An 18,622-nucleotide genomic window follows, 5' to 3' on the forward strand; every position below is an offset into this window, starting at 1 on the left:
GGCCAGCCTCCCCCCAGCCGCCCGACAGGGGTGAGCCCAGCAGGGGGCGTTACACGGGGATTCCCTCACGGTGGCGCTGCTGCCGCCGGTGCGGAGGGGGCGGGGACCCGCGGAGGGCGCCCCCTGGAGGGGAGGGTCCCCAGAGGCGGGGGCGGCTCCGGCTTTGCCCAGTCACCGGCCCTGACTCAGCTAAATGGCGGGCGGCCTGGAGGCCCCGGCCCCGCACTCACCGGCCGAGGTGATCATGCTGCCACGTGGCCTCGCCCGGCCCGGGGTGCTCGCCGCTCCGCGCTGGGGGCTCGGGGGCCGCCGATGCCGGTACTCAGGTCCGTGCCGTGACCAGCACTGCCGCCGTCGCCTCCTTCCGGCCCGGAAGTGTCGTCAAAGGACCCCACAGGACCCCGGTGGGCGGGCTGCCCTCGCAGGTGCCCGATCACAAAGTACCGGCGGTGTTGTTAGGAAAATGGGGGGCTCAGCCCTGGAGGGAGGGGAGAAGGGGCATGGGCCGAGTCGGCCCTCGGCTTGCGGGCACGGGCCTGGTAAAAGCGTCAGGCAGAAGCTAGACTACTCTTCCCTCCCCGCCGGGGGGTCCCCTCTAGGGAGCATGGGGGGACCGAGCAGCCTCTTCTCCCTACAGGCGCCGGCTCCCCGCTGGAGGAGAAGGCTATGCACAGCCCCAGCCCGGCCCCCATAGCAGCTAGGGCAGGGCAGGCAGACCCCCCCACACACACACACGTTCGTGCCTAGACCCCTTTGCATTGCACGAGGGTGTCATTTGCCCTCGGGCAGCGGGGGGGGGGGCAGTTGCCCCCCAAGACATTTCATGGGTCTGGCTCCCCTCCCCCCAAGCACCCACCCCCAACTTTGCAGGTTGCAATATAATCACACAGGTCAAGAGTAATCAATTATTTTTGGTCAAGGTCTAAGTTTCTTGGTCAAGAGGTAGGCAAGGTCCAGATTCCAAAGAAATAATAATTTTTAAAAATGGTAAGTCAATAAAAAGACTTCAGGGTCCATTCAAAAGCACCTGTCAATTGGGATTTGGCCTGTGTGGTGCTTCACCTATTGACTACCCTGAGAGAGGTGGTTTTGGCTGATAACTTCTCCTTCCCCACAAAAAAACTGAAATGATGCTCCTGCTGCACACAACGTGCTAGAGGCATAATTCCTCCGGGATCCCGTCACCTCTGTATGTCCCTGGCACCCAGCCCTTCGGTGTCGCTGTAGACCAGGAGCTAGGGTTGCCACGTGTCCATTTTTTGACTGGAATGCCCGGTCAAAAAGGGACCCTGGCAGCTCCAGTCAGCACCACTGACCGGACCGTTAAAAGTCCAGTTGGTGCGGCCGGGCCAAGCCAAGCTCCCTGCCTGCCATAGCTACGCATAGTTCCAAGAAGCAGCGCCATGTCCCTCATCCGGCTCTTACATGTAGGGGCAGCCAGGAGGTTCCACATGCTGTCCTCACCCCAAGCCTCAGCTCTGCAGCTCCCATTGGCCAGAAACTGTGGCCAATGGGAGCTGCAGAGGAGGCATCTATGGATGGGGAAGCACACAGAACCACCAGGTCACGCCACTGCATGAGAGATGGAGAGGGGACATGCCGCTGCTTCCAGGAGCTGCCTGAGGTAAGCATGGCCCAGAGCCTGCCCCCCAACCCCCTGCCCCAGCCCTGATCCCCCTCCTGCCCTCTGAACCTCTTGATTTCAGCCTGGAGCACGCTCCTGCACCCCAAACCCCTCATCCCGTCCCACCCCAAGCCTGCATCCACAGCTGGAGCCCTCACTCCACCACACACCTCAACCCCCTACACCAGCCCTGATCCCCCTCCTGCCCTCCATACCCCTCAGCACTAGCCTGGACCCCCCTCCTGCACCCCAAATCCCTCATCTCTGTCCCCACACCAGAGACCACACCCCCAGACATAGTCCTCGCACCCCCCTGCACTCCAACCCCAGCCTGGAGCTCCCTCCTGCACCCTGAACTCCTCATTTCTGGCCCCTGAACCCACACCCCCAGCCCAGAGCCCATACCCCAACACTCTGCCTCAGCCGAGAGCCCCCTTCCATACTCTGAACCCCTCGGCTCCACCCCCCAGCCTGGAGCCCCCTTCTGCACTCCAAACCCCTCAACCCTAGCCTCATCCCAGAGTCCTCACCCTCTCTCACATCCCAAGCCACTACCTCAGTCCAGAACCCCCTTCTGCACCCTGAACTTCTCATTTCTGGCCCCACCCTGGAGCCCTCACCCCCTCCTACACCCTAACCCCCTGAGCCAGCCCCGTGAAAATGAGTGAGTGAGGGTAGGGAGAGCAAGCGACAAAGGGAGGCGGGGAAATGGAGTGGGGGCAGGGCCTCAGAGGAGAGGCGTGGCAAGGGTGGTTTTGTACAGGTAGAAAGTTGGGACCCTTACCAGGAGCCATGAAACGTGGAGGAGAAAAGGAACACCAAGCCAGCAAGCCGTGAAGTTAAGAATGGGAAAAATTAGGCTGAACGTCAGGGGAACTTCCTAAGGGCTTGTTTACCCCCAGCTCTTCAGTGAATCAAGCTTTGCTGCTGTAAGTGTTCACAGCAATACAGCTGTCCAGTCATGGCCCAGGCCGCATTGCATAGGTGCTGCACAAACACAACAAAAAGATGGTTGCGGCCCTGAAGAGCCTACCCAGTGAGAAGTGCTCCCAGCTTCTCCCAGAAGTTGGAGGTGGGGAAGGAAGGAGGAGGGTTTTTTACCACACATCTGTAGGAATCACAGGGCAAGGCCCGGAACTACAGCAAGGAAGAGCCCTCATGGCAGGTTTTCTCCCATCTTATCTAAGTTCACAAGCTGGAAAAAAAGGGAAACCTGCCCAGAAAAGCATCCAGTCCAGCTGTCTGCCTCTAACAAAACATTGCCAAATGCCTCTCCACTGCAATCTGGCACTGTTTGCTGACACAACAGTGCAAGGTCCAAACGCCCCCTCTGCTTTTTCATGCAGTGCCCTGGTTATCAGCACAGCAGTTAGGCTTGTAGACTCGTGCCCAGTTTGAATAGATTTGACATTCCAGTCGGGAAATTTGGAGGAGGGGAAAGTCAGGCCAAACAGAAAACTGGAAGTTTTACAAAGTTTGATTTGGTCCCTCTCCTCAATGAACATCCCCAGGTATCCAAGTACAAGTGTTCGATCACTAGTTAAAGCCCACCCGTGCGCTGTGGATTGCCACCAAACACAGGTTTCACTCTTCCCTTCAGTGCTCAAAGGGGTATATAGTGACTTTCATCTCCCCCAGCTTATCTTAAAACAAATCAATTCAAAGTCAGAGTAAGCCGCACATCTATGTTATTAGGGGGGTCATTCTGGTAGAGATCAATAAAACTTCAGAAGCAATCTACAGTGTAGGATTTAAATCTGTTTATTTATTCCTCACATCAAGTATTTAAGACAATGTCCCAAAATTAGTCCCCCAATTAAATAATAAATAAAACACCTGCTTCACCTATACAAGGCCAGTTAACCTGTTAAAAAAAAATCATCCAAGTCACTTTCCTTATTTAGACTAATGTACAGTGGAAGATACATGGGGCCAGCTCTGCTCCCATTTACTTCCATATAAATCTAGTCAATGATTCCATTGACTTCAATAAAGTCACTACATGTGTCAATCCGGAGCAGAATTTGGGCCCAAGTCTGTATACATTTTGTTGGTCTCTACAGGGATATTTTAAATGGTTAATTCATCAGGCCTTCGCAGATTACAAAGATTTGCATAACACTGAAACCGCTGTTATGGGAGTAAACATTGAAATTAGTATGAAGAGTTTGAATAAGTGACCTGCTCTTAATTTAGAGACGAACCGAAAGAGACGTAAATACGTAACAGACTCAGGCCTGATTTACATTACAGTTATCGTCGATGTAAGGCAGCTTACGTCGACCTAATTATGTCAGTGTATACACTATAATGCTGCTTCTGCCTAAGTAAGTGGCCTGCTACATGGACATAACTACTCCACGAAAGGTGTAGCGCACATGTTGATGTAGTTAGGGTGACGCAGTCCGTGTAGACACTGTTACTTACATCGCCTTTTGACTGTGAGCCCGTGCATGGCTGACAGCTCTGGCTGTCAGCAGGGGGCAGGGGGGAGCGGGCGCAGCTATGAACCCCAGGGCTACCAGGCTCCAGCTGTCAGTGTGTCTCAATGCCCCACTTCAGTCGGTGAAAGCGCTCCTGGTGAGGACGCGCACCACTGACAGAAGGAGCAAGTGTGGACATGAACCACCGCTTTAATTACTGCGGTGGCTGCACGTCAACTTAACCTAAGTCAACTTAATTTTGTAGCGCAGACATGCCCTCTAACTACCTGCACAGCTCCCCAGATGAGCTGTGCTAGAAGATAATGCTAGCTAATGCACTCACTTCAAGTAACTGAACTATCAACTGTTTCCCAGTCAGTGCTGAAATTCAGCATCACGTACGCAGCCACCCACAATAAATGACTTTGCTAAATCTCATTACATTTGTATTTTCAATTTGCTTGTAACCACGATCCCTCAAAGCAAATTTAACGTACAGAATACCCCGGGATCTGGAAGCAGGGTGGTGTTGGTCCCCTCTATATAGACTCTTACATGCTATGACACTACAGTAGAACCTCAGAGTTCTGAACACCTCAGGAATGGAGGTCGTTCGTGACTCTGAAATATCCGTAACTCCGAACAAAACGTTATGGTTCTTTCAAAAGTTTACAACTGAACATTGATTTAATACAGCTTTGAAACTTTACTATGGAGAAGAAAAATGCTGCTTTTAACCATCTTAATTTAAATGAAACTAGCACAGAAAAAGTTTCCTCACCTTGTGAAATCTTTTTTTAAACTTGCTCCTTTTTTTTTTTTTGGTAGTTTACTTTTAACACAGGACTGTGCTGTATTTGAGGTTTTTTGTCTCTACTGCTGCCTGATTGTGCACTTCTGGTTCCAAACGTGGTGTGTGGTTGACCGGCCAGTTCATAACTCTGGTGTTCGTAACTCTGAGGTTCTACTGTATTATCTACCTTCTAGGTTCTGTTGAAAGCCTTGTCTACACAGGAAAGTTTTACCCAGATATAACTCCCAATGTGGACACACACATTAAAATAAGAGTGGCTTTTTTCAGTTTAGCTTAAACCCATCCCCAAGTGATATAAACCAAATTTAAATAAAAGGCACTCTCAGATCAGGATAAGCGTGTCCACAGAGAGTGTTATACTGGGATTAAAGTCTCACCTTAGGTTATACTGAACGAACACACATATGTTGACAAGGCCTAAGTCATGAGCCACAAAAACTTTCAGCAGCAAAGTTGTCAAGTGACCTGAATTACAATGTAAATTTCCACCAAAGAATTTCTTCAAACACCAGTCGAGGATCAGAGAAAACTTTTCCCCACTTACTCTGTCCCTCCCACTCCCCCAGACCCTGACACCTAATGCTCTTTTCCACTGCTCAGCAGCCACCCAATCACCCCAGATGCAGCGAGCTGCTTTCATAGAGCAGAAACATCACTGCAGCACCATTGGGAGACCCCAGAAGGGAAACAGTTAACATGTAGACTATAGTACACTCTTGTTCTCCCATTGCCCTTCTCTGGCCCCTCCAAGCACTTGTCAGGGATTAATGAGGCCTTGCAGCTCCTGTGTGAGGTAGGTAAATATCAAAATCCCCATTCTCCAGTTGAGGAAATTGAAGCACAGAGAAATTAAATGATTTGTCCATGGTCAGAGCTGGGTACAGAACCCAGGTATCCTGACTGCCCACCCCCTATTCTACACGATAAGGAATGCTTAAGGCACATTGCTCTTACGAGGGACAGGACCAATTTTCATCTCATCAGGAGTTTGGATTCGCTAGGATTACACAGTGCTCAGTTATTAGCCACTTCTCTGCCAACCAAAGAACAAAGGAAGACAAAACAACTGTTGATGGACCGACCCAAATGAAAGCGCCTCCCAGCAACCCTGGAGGACAGTGAGATGGGACATAATTGAGGCGAGAGTGTCCTGCCAACAGCCTGATCCAGATGAAAACTCGCAACAGAGAGCAAGGAAAACCAAGCCAAACTCAAACATTTGTTATGTTGAAGCTGGACGTACCCAGTGTCCCATTAATACTCCATGGAAATAAAAGCCTAATTAAAACTATTGGTTGTCAGACAGATTAAAAAAATACCTTTGAAAACTAATATATAGATTGTATTACCTAAAAACAATATATTAAGTCACATCTTTAAGAGAGATGAACATATAGGGTGATCTTCGGGGCCTGAAAGCTGTGTGGTTGTTGGGATCCCACGGTTAAGAAGTTGGAGGGTGGGGGGTATGGACATCTGTCACCCCATCAGAACGTGGAAATGCTATAAGCACTGTTGGTTGCTCTGCCTCCAATGCAACCTGTAAATCACTCACTCAGCACCAGGACTAGCCGCATGGAATGAACAGCTCTCTCAGACCGCTCTCCTATTGACATGACCATCAGTGACTTCTGCATCGTGCACGTGATTGTCCAGCATGACAGTAGCAATTATTGCCTTTCTTCACATTAGATTATTGCATTCAATCCTCTTCAACTCACCAGTGTGTCCCAAGGTCTGTACATGGAGATGAGCAGGTGCACCATGACCTCCCTGCAGCTCTTATCACTTTCTCCCCCACTTGCCTGTTGTTTCCTAATGGGGAAGCCATAATAGAAATGGAAGGTCTATTGAGGCCGTTATCTGGAGCTTTAGAACAGCACTAAAGCATGAGGGCAAGGCAGAAGATTGCATTCATCAGCAAAGAAACCCAGAAAGCCTCTTGGAGGGGAATTTTGTTGTTCAAATGAGAGACTCTCTCTTCTAGCAGCTGAGCACGTTTTATACCTGGGATTCCTGCAGTCACACATCCCGTGAAATGCTAAAATGGACTGTGGGCCTTTAAGAAATCCCATTGGATGCATCTACAAATGAACTCTGCCAGGTGGTAGAACATGACCCTCCTCTGGGTTTTGCTGCAGCAATGGTGGGGTGGGAGCAGGACGGTTATCTGGCTCGGACACTGTTGCTACAGAAGGTATCAGCTTTTCCCAAGAGCTGGGTGATGGCTTCCATGTCCCCTTTCCAGAAGATCACCAGGGTGAATTCAGCCCGTCATCCTTATGCTATAAGAGCAAATCAGCAAGGGCGTTGCCTTGACGCCATCCAGGAGCTTTAAGTGCCTGTGCCTCTGCTTGCTTCTTCACAGTTTCCGTTCAGCGACATGCCTGTCAGAGCCACTCCCTCCTTGGAGTCTTGCAGGCCACCTACAAGGAGCAGGAAAAGGGAGACACAGCAAAGTCACTGAGGAAAATGCAGACAGGAGTCCCGGTTTTCAACACTCCCATTTTATGCAAATTGTGCCTCATATTTTTAATTAAGAATCAAGGTTTAAGCAATGAATGAACCATTAATTGGAGACTTTTCATAACCAGCTCGTTTTGGGCATTCTGGCAGCATACAGGATTTTAAACTAACACCAGGTGACTCACCTCACCCGCTCATGGGTAAAGAGCTCTGGGTTCCAATCCTGGAATCTGATCCACACAGACAACCGCCATTCCCATGTGATGCCTCATCAACTTCCATTGGACTCCACATGGGCAAGAGGGTAAATCTGCCTGAAATCGACTGCAAGATCAGGGCCTTGAATGTTTATTGGACTGGATTTTCTTGCCACCACAATTTTCAATGGAGCAAATGCCCTTTCTGTACCAAATTTTAACGTTTCACAAACTGGGCATTTCAGTGATTTGCCGGCATAGGTTCCTGTTCAATCCGAAGCCCCCTAGTTGCACCATTGTCACATAATGAATTATTATAACAAGAGAGTTCTCCACGTGGGTGTCCTCACCATTGGTCATGGATCAGTTTGGAAATTAACTAGGCAAAAGATACATTTACTATGAATAAAGGTATGATTCAGGATTCCTCCCGAAGCAGTCTGTAGCCTCTGGCCAATGGTGCCCCTGCAGAAAGGAGATCATTGCTGGGAAATGCAAGAATTGTGGGAACAGTATTTGAAACTGCATTTCCAAAGAACCTCAGGAGTGATCTGGAGTAGGACTCTACATCATTATTTATAAACAGGGATAAGTTCTGTGTCCAGCCTTGTCTACACTAGACAGTGGCATAGATATACCAGCAAACCTTTCTAGTGGAGATGCAGCTTATACCAGCAAAAGAGTTCTTTAGCCGGTATACACCTCTACCCCGCTATAACGCAGCCGTGGGGAGCCAAAAATCCCTACCGCATTATAGCTGAAACCCCGTTATATCGGGGTAGGGGTGGCAGGGCTCCAGCGGTGATTTAAAGAGCTCCGGGCTCCAGCCACTATGGGGAGCCCCAGGCCCTTTAAATCGCCAGTGGAGCCCCACTGCCACAGCCCTGGGATAGCGGTGGCAGGGCTCTAGCAGTGATTTAAAGGGCCTGGGGCTCCCAGCAGCAGCCAGAGCCCCGGACCCTTTAATGCCCAGCTGCTACCGCGCTATACGTGAACCCGTGTTATGTCGGGTCACGTTATAGCAGGATAGAGGTGTAGTTTACACCAGTTCAGTGAACAAAATAAATCATCTATACCAGCAAAAGGACCTCTTTGGCAGTATAACTGCATCTACACTAGGGCATTTGCCAGCACAGCTATGTCAGTTAGAGATGTGAACTTTTCCAGACTCTTAAATGACATCACTTTGCCAGCAAAACTTAAGTGTAGACCAAGATTCAGCTACACTCATAGAAGTCCACTGACTTCAGTGACACTATGTGTGTAAATAAAGAGAGAACTGGCCCCACTGAGTTTTTATTGGACCAGATAAAAGACCTAGGAGATGCTGGCAAAGCACCTACCAACACAGGGTTCTCTGCCACTGCAACAAAGACAAGGAATGGGAGAGGTAATGAGTCAGACCCAGCAGGGCGAGAGAGACCTGGAACGTTCATGGTGGTGAGACGGTGAGGGACTGAAGAAAGCGGGTGGTCAGAACGGGGGAGATGTGAGTTTGGAAGACCAGGAGGGTACAGATGCACATGTAGCAGGGGGTAGCTGCCATACAGCACTTTGAAGATGCTAATTGCTGTATGAGTGCTGCGGCCCCGTTAGCGATTTGTAGTTCAGACGTGTTCTGGCAAATTCATTGCCACTCCACTGCTACATTACAACCAACGCTGTGTGCAGGCCACTGCAGTGAGCACAGGCAGATAGAGGGACCCAGCAATGTGCTCATAAAATACCAGGGCAGGACAACACTAAAAGAAACATCCCAGCCAGCTTGCTACAGGGATTCTCTCTCAGCATTTGGATGTTGTGGGGATGGCTGTGCCTATGGTGTTATATGTACTGCCACCAGAGGATCGATTCTAGGGGCATTTAGTACTGACGCATCAGCCTATATATACTGAGAAGATGTTCTCCCTAAGGAAGCTAGCCAACATTAGGCTTGGGAATCAGAGCCTGCTGGGGTTTCAATAGAAAAGGACCATAGGCCACCTTGTGGCTTAGTGAGAGCACTCGGCATCATCATAGGGGAGATTCAGGTTCCGAGGCTTCTCCTGATCGACCATTTCTTAGACTGGAAAGATCTGGGAATGCTGCCGGGGAAAAAAAAACACGGTTGCCGCACATCATAAGATATAACTGTCCTGCTAGGAGCCCACTGCTGGATGTGTGGAGAATACAAGCACCTCAGAGGAGCTGAGCATACCCTCATGAAGGTTGTTGGCAGCATTAGCCGATCGGCCTCTTCTCCGGCTCCTCCTGCCCCAGGGGACGCACCGCAGGAGGGAGGGGAATCTCCGCTTCTCTCTCTCCTCCCCACCTTGGAAATAAAAGAGCATGGGAAGTTCAGAACGTTATCAGCAAGAGACAGGGCTTTCTCAAGTCCTTGCTGGCAACAGGGGGACCTGCCTTATTCTGGGTCACGTACAGTACGGCTGTTCCCTGCTGGCAGACAGTGGTACCCCATGCTCCTCAACCTTGGTGTGTTGGCAATTTGGGCCTCTATATAGAGCTCACCATGTGAAATCATTAAACGGTACCCAGAAATCCATTTCTCCCCTGGTGAAAATTCTTACCTAGAGTGGACACATTCAGAATAAGGACTATTTGTCCATACTTTCTTGCTGCCAAGAATTTCCTTAATGATTTTCACTAACAGTTGGGTTTGGAGGGGTTTTGTATTTGCTTCAATGAGAGGACTGTTGGCAGCCTCAGGAGGCACAGCAAGGAAGCTGGCACGGATTTGTTCGTGCACACATACAGCAGCTGTAAGAACTAAAATATAAATGAAGAGAGAAGGCAGGCAGAAACCTCACATCCTGCGTCAGGGCCTCGGCCCCAGACACTTTCATTATTGCTTCCTATTGATTGACTAGTTCTCCCCTCCCAGGGAGACCTGCTGGAAATAGAGAGATTTGTATTGTACTTAACAATGCTGTAGAATCTGCATAAGGAAAAGAACATTGCAGCAGAAGGTGAGTTAATATTGAGCCATTACTGTAAAATACCAGATTTCAGAGAGGCAGTCATGTTAGTCTGTATCCGCAAAAACAACAAGGAGACCTTGTGGCACCTTAGAGACTAACACATTTATTTGGGCATAAGCTTTCGTGGGCTAATTCACAGGAGTTAAGGCTATTGGGGGGCTGTCTGTAAGCAAGGACTGGCCTGTCTCACAAGGTCTGTGAAAGTGATGGATCGTCCTTCAGGATACGTTGTAGATCCTTGATGATGTGCTGGAGAGGTTTTAGTTGGGGGCTGAAGGTGACGGCTAGTGGCGTTCGATTACTTTCTTTGTTGGGGCTGTCCTGTAGTAGGTGACTTTTGGGTACCAAAGCCCCTTCTTGTCAACTGTTGGAAATGGGCCATGTCCACCCTAATTGAATTGGCCTCGTTAGCACTGATCCTCCCACTTGGTAAGGCAACTCCCATCTTTTCCTGTGTTATATATTTATACCAGCCTACTACATTTTCCACTCCATGCATCTGATGAAGTGGGTTATAGTCCACGAAAGCTTCTGCACAGATAAATTTGTTAGTCTCTAAAGTGCCACAAGGCCTCCTTGTTGTTTTTGTAACACACTAGGCTATTAGACAAGGGTAGTTTTATTCTCACACAGCCTCACGTGACAGATTCTTGCAGCAATCGGGTATCCCCAAATCCTAGGGTATGCAATATCTCACCCACCAATCAAACCATAACGCCCAGAAATGTACGTCATCAGCCGCTTTAGCAGTGACTCTCCTTACTAAGGGCAATCAATCTTACGCAACATTAAGCTGCACAAAGTGATCAATATTTCCTCTTGACCAACAAAACAAATCCCACAATAAAATAATTTTTACAACATGACTGTTCCCCCCTTTTAGTTCCTAGTGAGCATAGATGAATGTCATGCTCAGGGAAAGCAGGGTAGCACACTAGCATTTCCCCTCTTAGCACTTGGGTGCACGATCTAGTTAAGGCCGTAAGTGTAAGTGGATATCCATTGTCTCCATCCAAATCTGGCTTGGTCTGCACTTAAAACTGTTACCAATGTTGCTGCATTGGTCAAGGGACAAAACCAACAGTGCAAAGTGCTTCTGTCAGCATAGCTGATGTCAGGTTGTTGGGGAAGGGGTTGTTGTTGTTGTTTTGCGGGGGGAGAAGGAGGGTGTTCCTACATCAGCAGGAACATAAGAACAGCCATACTGAGTCTGACCAATGGTCCATCTATCCCAATATCTCATCATCCAACAGTGGCCAGATGCTTCAGAGGGAATGAACAGAACAGGACAATTACTGAGTGATCGAGAAAACTCTTTCCATCAGCATACGCTGCATCTACACTAGGGGGCTGTGCTGACACAAGTTATGTCTGCACTACAGACCCTACGTTCAAGAGAGGTGTGGGACCAGAACAGCAAAGGGGTGCTGTAGTTCAGGTCTGCACTGCGAGGAGCTGGGTGGTGGCATGGCTTGAATAGCAGGGAGCTGCAGAGCAAAACTGAGATGAAAGGGGAAAGGCAGAGGCTTGTCGACACAGGAAAGTTGTACTAGTAATACTGGTATAGTTACACTCCTGCGTAAGGGTGGCTTTTCTCAATGTACCTTACACCCCTTCCCAAATGACATGAACCAAACCAAGAACAAAACACACTTATTCCGGAATAAGCATGCCCCCACCCATACTGGGAGCTATACCAGTATAACTCCAGCAATTTAAATTCACACCTTATTTATAACAGCGTAACTTTCCCAGGTAGACATGGCATGCCCTCAACATTGCAACAGCTCAAATCTCTGCTGCTCGTCCCTCGCACAAGTTTAAAAATACTATTCCGCATTGTATTGGTGGTGAAAGCAATTAGATCCAACCCCGGAAGTCCTGACTCCTGTGAATTCTTCTCATGCACACGAGTAAACTCACTAGAGCTACTAGCACATGTACGGGTTGTAGGATCGGTATCTCGTTATCACACGCACCAGGTTAAAACTACCATCCCCCAAGGGGGGGCTCAGGCAGGCCAGCTGCAGCGACAAGCATCCTCCAGACACCTAAAACATGAGCGCACGGGGCCCTATGCAAACAGGCCTTCTGAAGCACCCACTGAAGGCTCCTAGAGATGCTGCTCTCTTCTTTGCTACCTGCCAGGTTATTCCCACCACCACCAGAATTAAGAGCAAGAGGGGGGGTGTCTATCGATATTTGTGAGAATCCACAAGCACCAGTTTCCCTAGCATCAAAGCAAAGCTGCTAAGGCAACATGGTAACGCACAGAGGGATACATTTTTCCATCTCTGCTGCTGTTCTAGTGGGATGCTGGGACCAAAAGGATCCAGGGGCACTTGGGAGAGTTGCTTAAAGAAGAGGGTGTGAAGCCAGTGTTGAGACCCCAGCAGGATTCCCTTGATGGGAGACAGATGGGTGAAGGAGAGCAGTGTCAGCACATGGAAGTGAGGGATGGAAAAGCTGTGTGTTCCTGCCTCAGTACAAAGTCACAGGCGCAAAGGTTGCAACTGCCACTAGCCTTGGAGCACCAGAAGGGGGTAGTACGGGGTTGAAAGGGGTGAAGGGACTAGGCAGGGATCAGATCCAAGCTTCCCCAAAGTGCTAATTCAGGGTTCCAGGTCAGCTCATTAGAGAGATAGCACCTGAACCACGAAAATCGTGGCTGGATTCATTCAGACCTGGACTTCAGGGAAAGGGGAGAGTAATCTGATGGTTTCTGATTCCATCTGGATAGAGTCAGGCCCGAGTCGTGAATTTCAGATCTGGCTCCATATCTCACTGCTGGATCTCTATGACAGCCCAAGTTCCTGGGGTGCGGGACCCAACATCCCAGTCTGGGTACATACCTAACGGAAGTTTCACCTGCAACTGCGTGAGACCAGTTCTGTGGAGTTACTGGGGCAAAGGGTAACACAGGGATGAGGGTCAGGCCCCTTTTGACAGAATATGCAGAATGTCAGCCCGATACGGTTCTGTGGAGCGCAGAAGGGGAGCGGCCAGGCCAGTATTCCCAAGGCTTGAGGGGGCAGAGGTCCCGTGTCCGCGAGCTGTGTCTGAGCTGTTGTATGCGCAGCTAATGACAGAGTCAGCAGGGGGCGAAGGCCTGGGAGCTCCACCACCCGGAGAAAAGAAACTGGAGACAGGACAAGGGCAAACAACAGGAACGTGAGGCAAAGCCAAGAAATAACATCAGGGAGCAGGGATCTGAGACGTGGGTAGGAAACACCCAGGAACAGGGATGTCAGTGAGTGTCTCCTCCTGTATGCACTGAAGTGGGGACAGGGGGGTGAAAAGCAAACACCGCACAACCCAACCCCAAATCCTGCAAATGTCTCTCCTGCCCCATGGCAGCAGCCATGCAGCTGGCTCCTGACCCAGGGAAGCTGACAGGCCTTGTCAGGAGACTCAGCAAAGGAGCTTTTCTGCCCCTCTGCCCCACCCCCATAGGTTTCACCATGGGAAGGAGCCAACTGGGCCAAAGGGAAAAACAAAAGCACTACGGGCAAGGGGAGGGTGAAGCGGTGGGTCCTCTGAGGGGGGACTACAGGGGCTGAAGTGGGGCTGCCGCCTCTGGGGAGCCTACGAATCCTGGCTGGAGCCCTATGGATCTGGAGAGGGTCTGAGGAAAATGCATTTGAGGACAGCTGCAGGCAGGGATGCTGGACAGTTAGCATAGTGGGGGTGCTGAGACCACTGAACCAACTGTAAACCCTGTATACGATGGAAACCACTGCAAGGTGGGGGCGTGAAACAGCATCCCGAGTTCCAGCACCTCTGGCCGCAGGGCCCTTAGGGCAAGAGGGGCAAGGAGGAGCCTTTGGATGGGATCCAAGCATGTGGGGAAAACAGAGAAAGCGAGGGGGAGAGAGAAAACAGGACAGACAGAGAAAAGTACCCTCAAAAAGGGATGGGAGCTCCAAGGGTGTGGAAGAGGGGTTGAACTGCCATTTGGCTGCACATAAACACGCAGATGAGGTACTGATATAACTACACCGGTTAGGAGTATGATCATCTAGCAGAGTGTTTTTACCAGTATCTCCCCTAATGGGGATACAGTTATATGTGTAAAGCTTATTCTCCTTACAGGAATAAACTATGTAAACGTGGCTACATGTACACTACAGACTTCGGCCAGCATAGCTACTTTGTTCAAGGGTGTGATAAGACATCATTTGTGACTGATGCAGCTCTGCAGGCATCAGTCCCTAGAGTAGATGCAGTTATATTGGCAACACCATGCTTCTGAGCATGCTGCGTGTTCTGCTCCGGGAGAACCAGTGTGTGAGCGGCTGGAATATGCTGTACCAGGAAAAGCACAGTTACGCTATGTGACATTATGAGTGTAATATAATAGCTCATTGAAAGGTGACACAGGCGCAGAAAGAGTTAATTAACTCACAGACTGACATAACCTATGGCCCAACTTTAAAGATTTGTTAGGAAGATCTGTAAATGCATAGAGCTTTGAAATACAGCCAGCATTGTTAGAGATAGAAGGGGAGCTGTTTGCTCAGGTCTTGTAATGTAAGCAAACAAGTCTTGTCTATTGCTATAGCTTTGATTCAAAGATCAAAAAAGGAATATTAACATTTAGGAAGACACTTGAGTGAAATAGTATTATTGTCTATGTGTCTCTTCGAAGGTTGTGATAACCTGTATCTGAACTGCTCAATGGATAAATTACCCTATGCTAATTGCCATGATGTTTGAGAGACAAGTTAATCCTATTGTTTTCTCAGGCCAAGAGGCTGCTTGAAATGTATAAAAACCCTGGGTATGAAAAATCCTTCTTCATCTCATTTCTGCTTTGGGTTTCAAGAAGGGGAAACCCTAAGCCATAAGAATTGAGATCCCCAGTCACTGACTGGAGTCACCCTGGATATTGGACTATTTCTAAAAGTACTTTTGGAAACTAACTGAACCTCCAGAATTGAATTCAAATCTGTCTGTATATTGATCTTTTAACCAACACTCTCTCTCTTTTCTTTTTAAATAAATTTTAGTTTAGTTAATAAGACCTGGTTATAAGCGTGTATTTTGGGTAAGATCTAAGTTGTCATTTGACCTGGGTCTGGGGCTTGGTCCGTTGGGATCAGGAGAACCTTTTTTTCTTTTATTGGGGTATTGATTTTCATAACCAGTCATCCCCATAAGGAGCAATGCTGGTGGCAATACTGGGAAACTGGAGTGTCTAAGGCAGGAGTGGCCAACCTAAGCCTGAGAAGGATCCAGAATTTACCAATGTACATTGCCAAAGAGCCACAGTAATATGTCAGCAGCCCCCCATCCCCTCCCCCGCGCCTCCCACCAGCCCCCAACAATCAGCACTTCCTCCTGCAACCCCCGTCCTGCTACACGAGCGCAGAAAGCTATGGGGGGGAGAGGGGAGGAAAGAGGGCATGGCAGGCTCAGGGGAAGTGGCAGGGGCCTTGCGGGAAGGAGTGGAGTGGGGGCAGGGCTTGGGGTAGAACAGAGGTGTGGAGCAGTGAGCACCCCCTCGCCCTCCGCCCATTGGAAAGTTAGCATCTATAGCTCCAGCCCCAGAATCAGTGCCGAGGTAATGAGTCGCATATTAACCTCTGAACGGCTCCAGAGCCACAGAGTGGCCAACCCCGGTCTCAGGGAATTGCTTATGAGACTTATGGTTAGCCAGTGGGGTAAAACCAAAGTCTCTCTAGCTGGTTTGGTGCCTTAATAATAAAGGACACCCAGCTTGGGGCTGTAACTGCCCTGCTCTAAGCAATTTGTCCTGAATTGATACTCTCAGTTGTGTCCTAGTGAAGGCAGCATGGTTACATGCAGGTATAAACTGCATCCAGACTAGGAGCGCCCTGCTGGGTTTATAACCTAGCAGCACACCTATCCTGGTAAGGCTCCCTTTGTAGACACGGCCTGCGTCCACACTTCTACTGGCTTTAATGATACCAGTCGAAAAGCCAGTATGACTTGTGCCAAGCGCCAAGATAGTGCTGCTGAGACAGAAGTGGGGTCAAGACCATAGCACCAATCAGCTGTAACCAGTGGTGTTCCTCACAGCTGTGAATTATTATAGTACATTTATACTCACAGTCCTGTCTTGTGCTGTGATCCCATCAGACCTGATCAGTCAGGATGGGTCAGCACTGGGTTGGGAAACCCTCTAGGATACTGTAGAACAGGGACACTGGGACTATGCAGGTGGCACCGTTTCTTCTGAACCAATGCCCCGGCAAGGAAAGCTGTGCTATGGCCGGGACCGTTCCCAGGAGGACCGTGGGGTTGGCCCTGGGGCGCTTGCCCAATTCCAACTCAGGGAGCCACGTTCCCCTTGCGCATCCTAGGGCCTTTTGCTTCCTTTACCCCACCCAAGTACTGCTGTGAGTCCAGGGAGACCCACCGCCTCCCAGCCATGGGTGGCTGCCTGCCCCGCTGTGTCATCTGCAAGAGACGGGGGGCTGGGGGGGCCAGGCAGGATCAGCGCTGCTGGATGCCCCCAGTGCTGACACAGACAGGGGAATGGGGCAGCGGCTCAGATAGCGGGGGGGGGGGAGCAAATGGCACGAAAGACACCGACGCCCCAGGCCTGCTCTCCCCGCCCCGTACCTGCTCGGTGCTGCAGGGCCGCTCGCAGGGCTCGGCAGGCGGCTCTCCGGACCTCCAGCGTCCCGTCCGGGCGGCCGGGGCTGTAGGCGGCCGCTTGCACCGTGTCCTGCCGCCCGGCCCGCTGCCCCTGGAAGACCTCGCAGAGCAGCGTCTCCAGCAGCGCGGCCGCCGCCGCCTCCTCGCCGGGGCCGGGCTGCACGATCACCCCCACCAGGGCTGGCGGCGGGCCCCGGGGCAGCCGGCTCCGCAGGTCCCGCGCGATCTCCCGCAGGCGGGCCCGGGCCCGCCGCGGCTGCAGGGAGCCAGCCCGGCACAGCAGGAAGATGAGCCGGGAGCGGATCTCCCGGCCGGCGCCGCCGGGGCCGAGGCACACCCGGACTTGGCGAGGCGGCGTCCCCCCGCCGCCCGCCTGGTCCCGGGGCCGCCCCCCCGGCTTCCCCCCGCCGCCCGCCTGGTCCCCGGGCCGCTCCCCCGGCGCCCCCCCGCCGCCCGCCTGGTCCTCGGGCCGCCCCCCCGGCTTCCCCCCGCCGCCCGCCTGGTCCCCGGGCCGCTCCTCCGGCTCCCCCCCGCCGCCCGCCTGGTCCCCGGGCCGCTCCCCCGGCTCCCCCCCGCCGCCCGCCTGGTCCCCGGGCCGCTCCCCCGCGCCGCCCGCCTGGTCCCCGGGCTGCCCCCCCGGCATCCCCCCGCCGCCCGCCTGGTCCCCGGGCCGCTCCCCCGCGCCGCCCGCCTGGTCCCCGGGCTGCCCCCCCGGCATCCCCCCGCCGCCCGCCTGGTCCCCGGGCCGCTCCCCCGCGCCGCCCGCCTGGTCCCCGGGCTGCCCCCCCGGCGTCCCCCCGCCGCCCGCCTGGTCCCCGGGCCGCCCCCCAGGCTCCCCTCCGCCGCCCGCCTGGTCCCCGGGCCGCTCCCCCGCGCCGCCCGCCTGGTCCCCGGGCTGCCCTCCTGGCTCCCCCCTGCCTCCCGGCGTCCCCCCGCCGCCCGCCTGGTCCCCGGGCCGCGCCCCCCTCTCCCTTCCGCCGCCCGCCTGGTCCCCGGGCTGCCTCTCGCTGCCCGCCGCGGGCCCGGGCTGCTCCCCGAAGAGTTCCTGGGCAAAAGTCCCCAGCAGCGCCCGGGTCTCCCCCGCTTCCAGCACCTCCCCGACCAGCAGCACCTCTGGCTTCCCCCCGACCAGCTCCACCAGAGCCTGGAACTCCTGCAGCGCCTGCTCCCCGGGGCCCGGGGGCTCCCCCTCCATCGCCCTCCGGGCGCTCCCCGTCTGCCTCTGCAGCGCCTGCCCCCGCCCCTCGCCTTCCCTGGGTGTTCCCTGGCTTCTTCCCCCTCGGCTCCTGCTCCTAACTCCACGGGGGGTGCAGGGGCGGGGAAACAGGGGCCCAGAACGTTTATGACCCACCCCCTTTTGCGGGCAAAATATCCCCCACCAGCCCAAGGCTTCTAGGATAAGCTGGAACCAAGGGGTGCTACGGGGGGGCGGGGTCAAACCTGCCCTGGTTGCAGTCTCCCAATCGGAGCAACAGCCTTGGTTAAAAGGAAAATCC

The 18,622-nt window shown here is 52.2% G+C and overlaps 2 protein-coding genes across 2 annotated transcripts in view; both read right to left on the reverse strand.

The window, feature by feature from the left end:
* PSMD1 (proteasome 26S subunit, non-ATPase 1) overlaps nt 1–348 on the reverse strand; it is a 126,679-nt gene extending 126,331 nt beyond the window's left edge. The window contains exon 1 of the mRNA XM_050963785.1: nt 231–348. Within this exon, the coding sequence (XP_050819742.1) occupies nt 231–246 (16 nt within the window). The 5' untranslated portion in view covers nt 247–348. The remainder of the gene's footprint in view (nt 1–230) is intronic.
* Nucleotides 349–6,228: 5,880 nt separating this feature from the next.
* C8H2orf72 (chromosome 8 C2orf72 homolog) lies at nt 6,229–18,385 on the reverse strand. The gene is made up of 3 exons (XM_050963734.1): nt 17,091–18,385; nt 9,722–9,835; nt 6,229–7,287 (listed from the first exon to the last, which is right to left on the reverse strand). Exons 1-3 carry the CDS (start codon nt 18,319–18,321, stop codon nt 7,196–7,198), a joined length of 1,437 nt encoding a protein of 478 aa, XP_050819691.1. The 5' UTR covers nt 18,322–18,385; the 3' UTR covers nt 6,229–7,195.
* Nucleotides 18,386–18,622: the final 237 nt, after the last annotated feature.

The sequence above is a fragment of the Gopherus flavomarginatus genome, chromosome 8 (assembly GCF_025201925.1).
Source record: "Gopherus flavomarginatus isolate rGopFla2 chromosome 8, rGopFla2.mat.asm, whole genome shotgun sequence".
In the NCBI taxonomy this organism is placed as follows: Eukaryota; Metazoa; Chordata; order Testudines; family Testudinidae; genus Gopherus; species Gopherus flavomarginatus.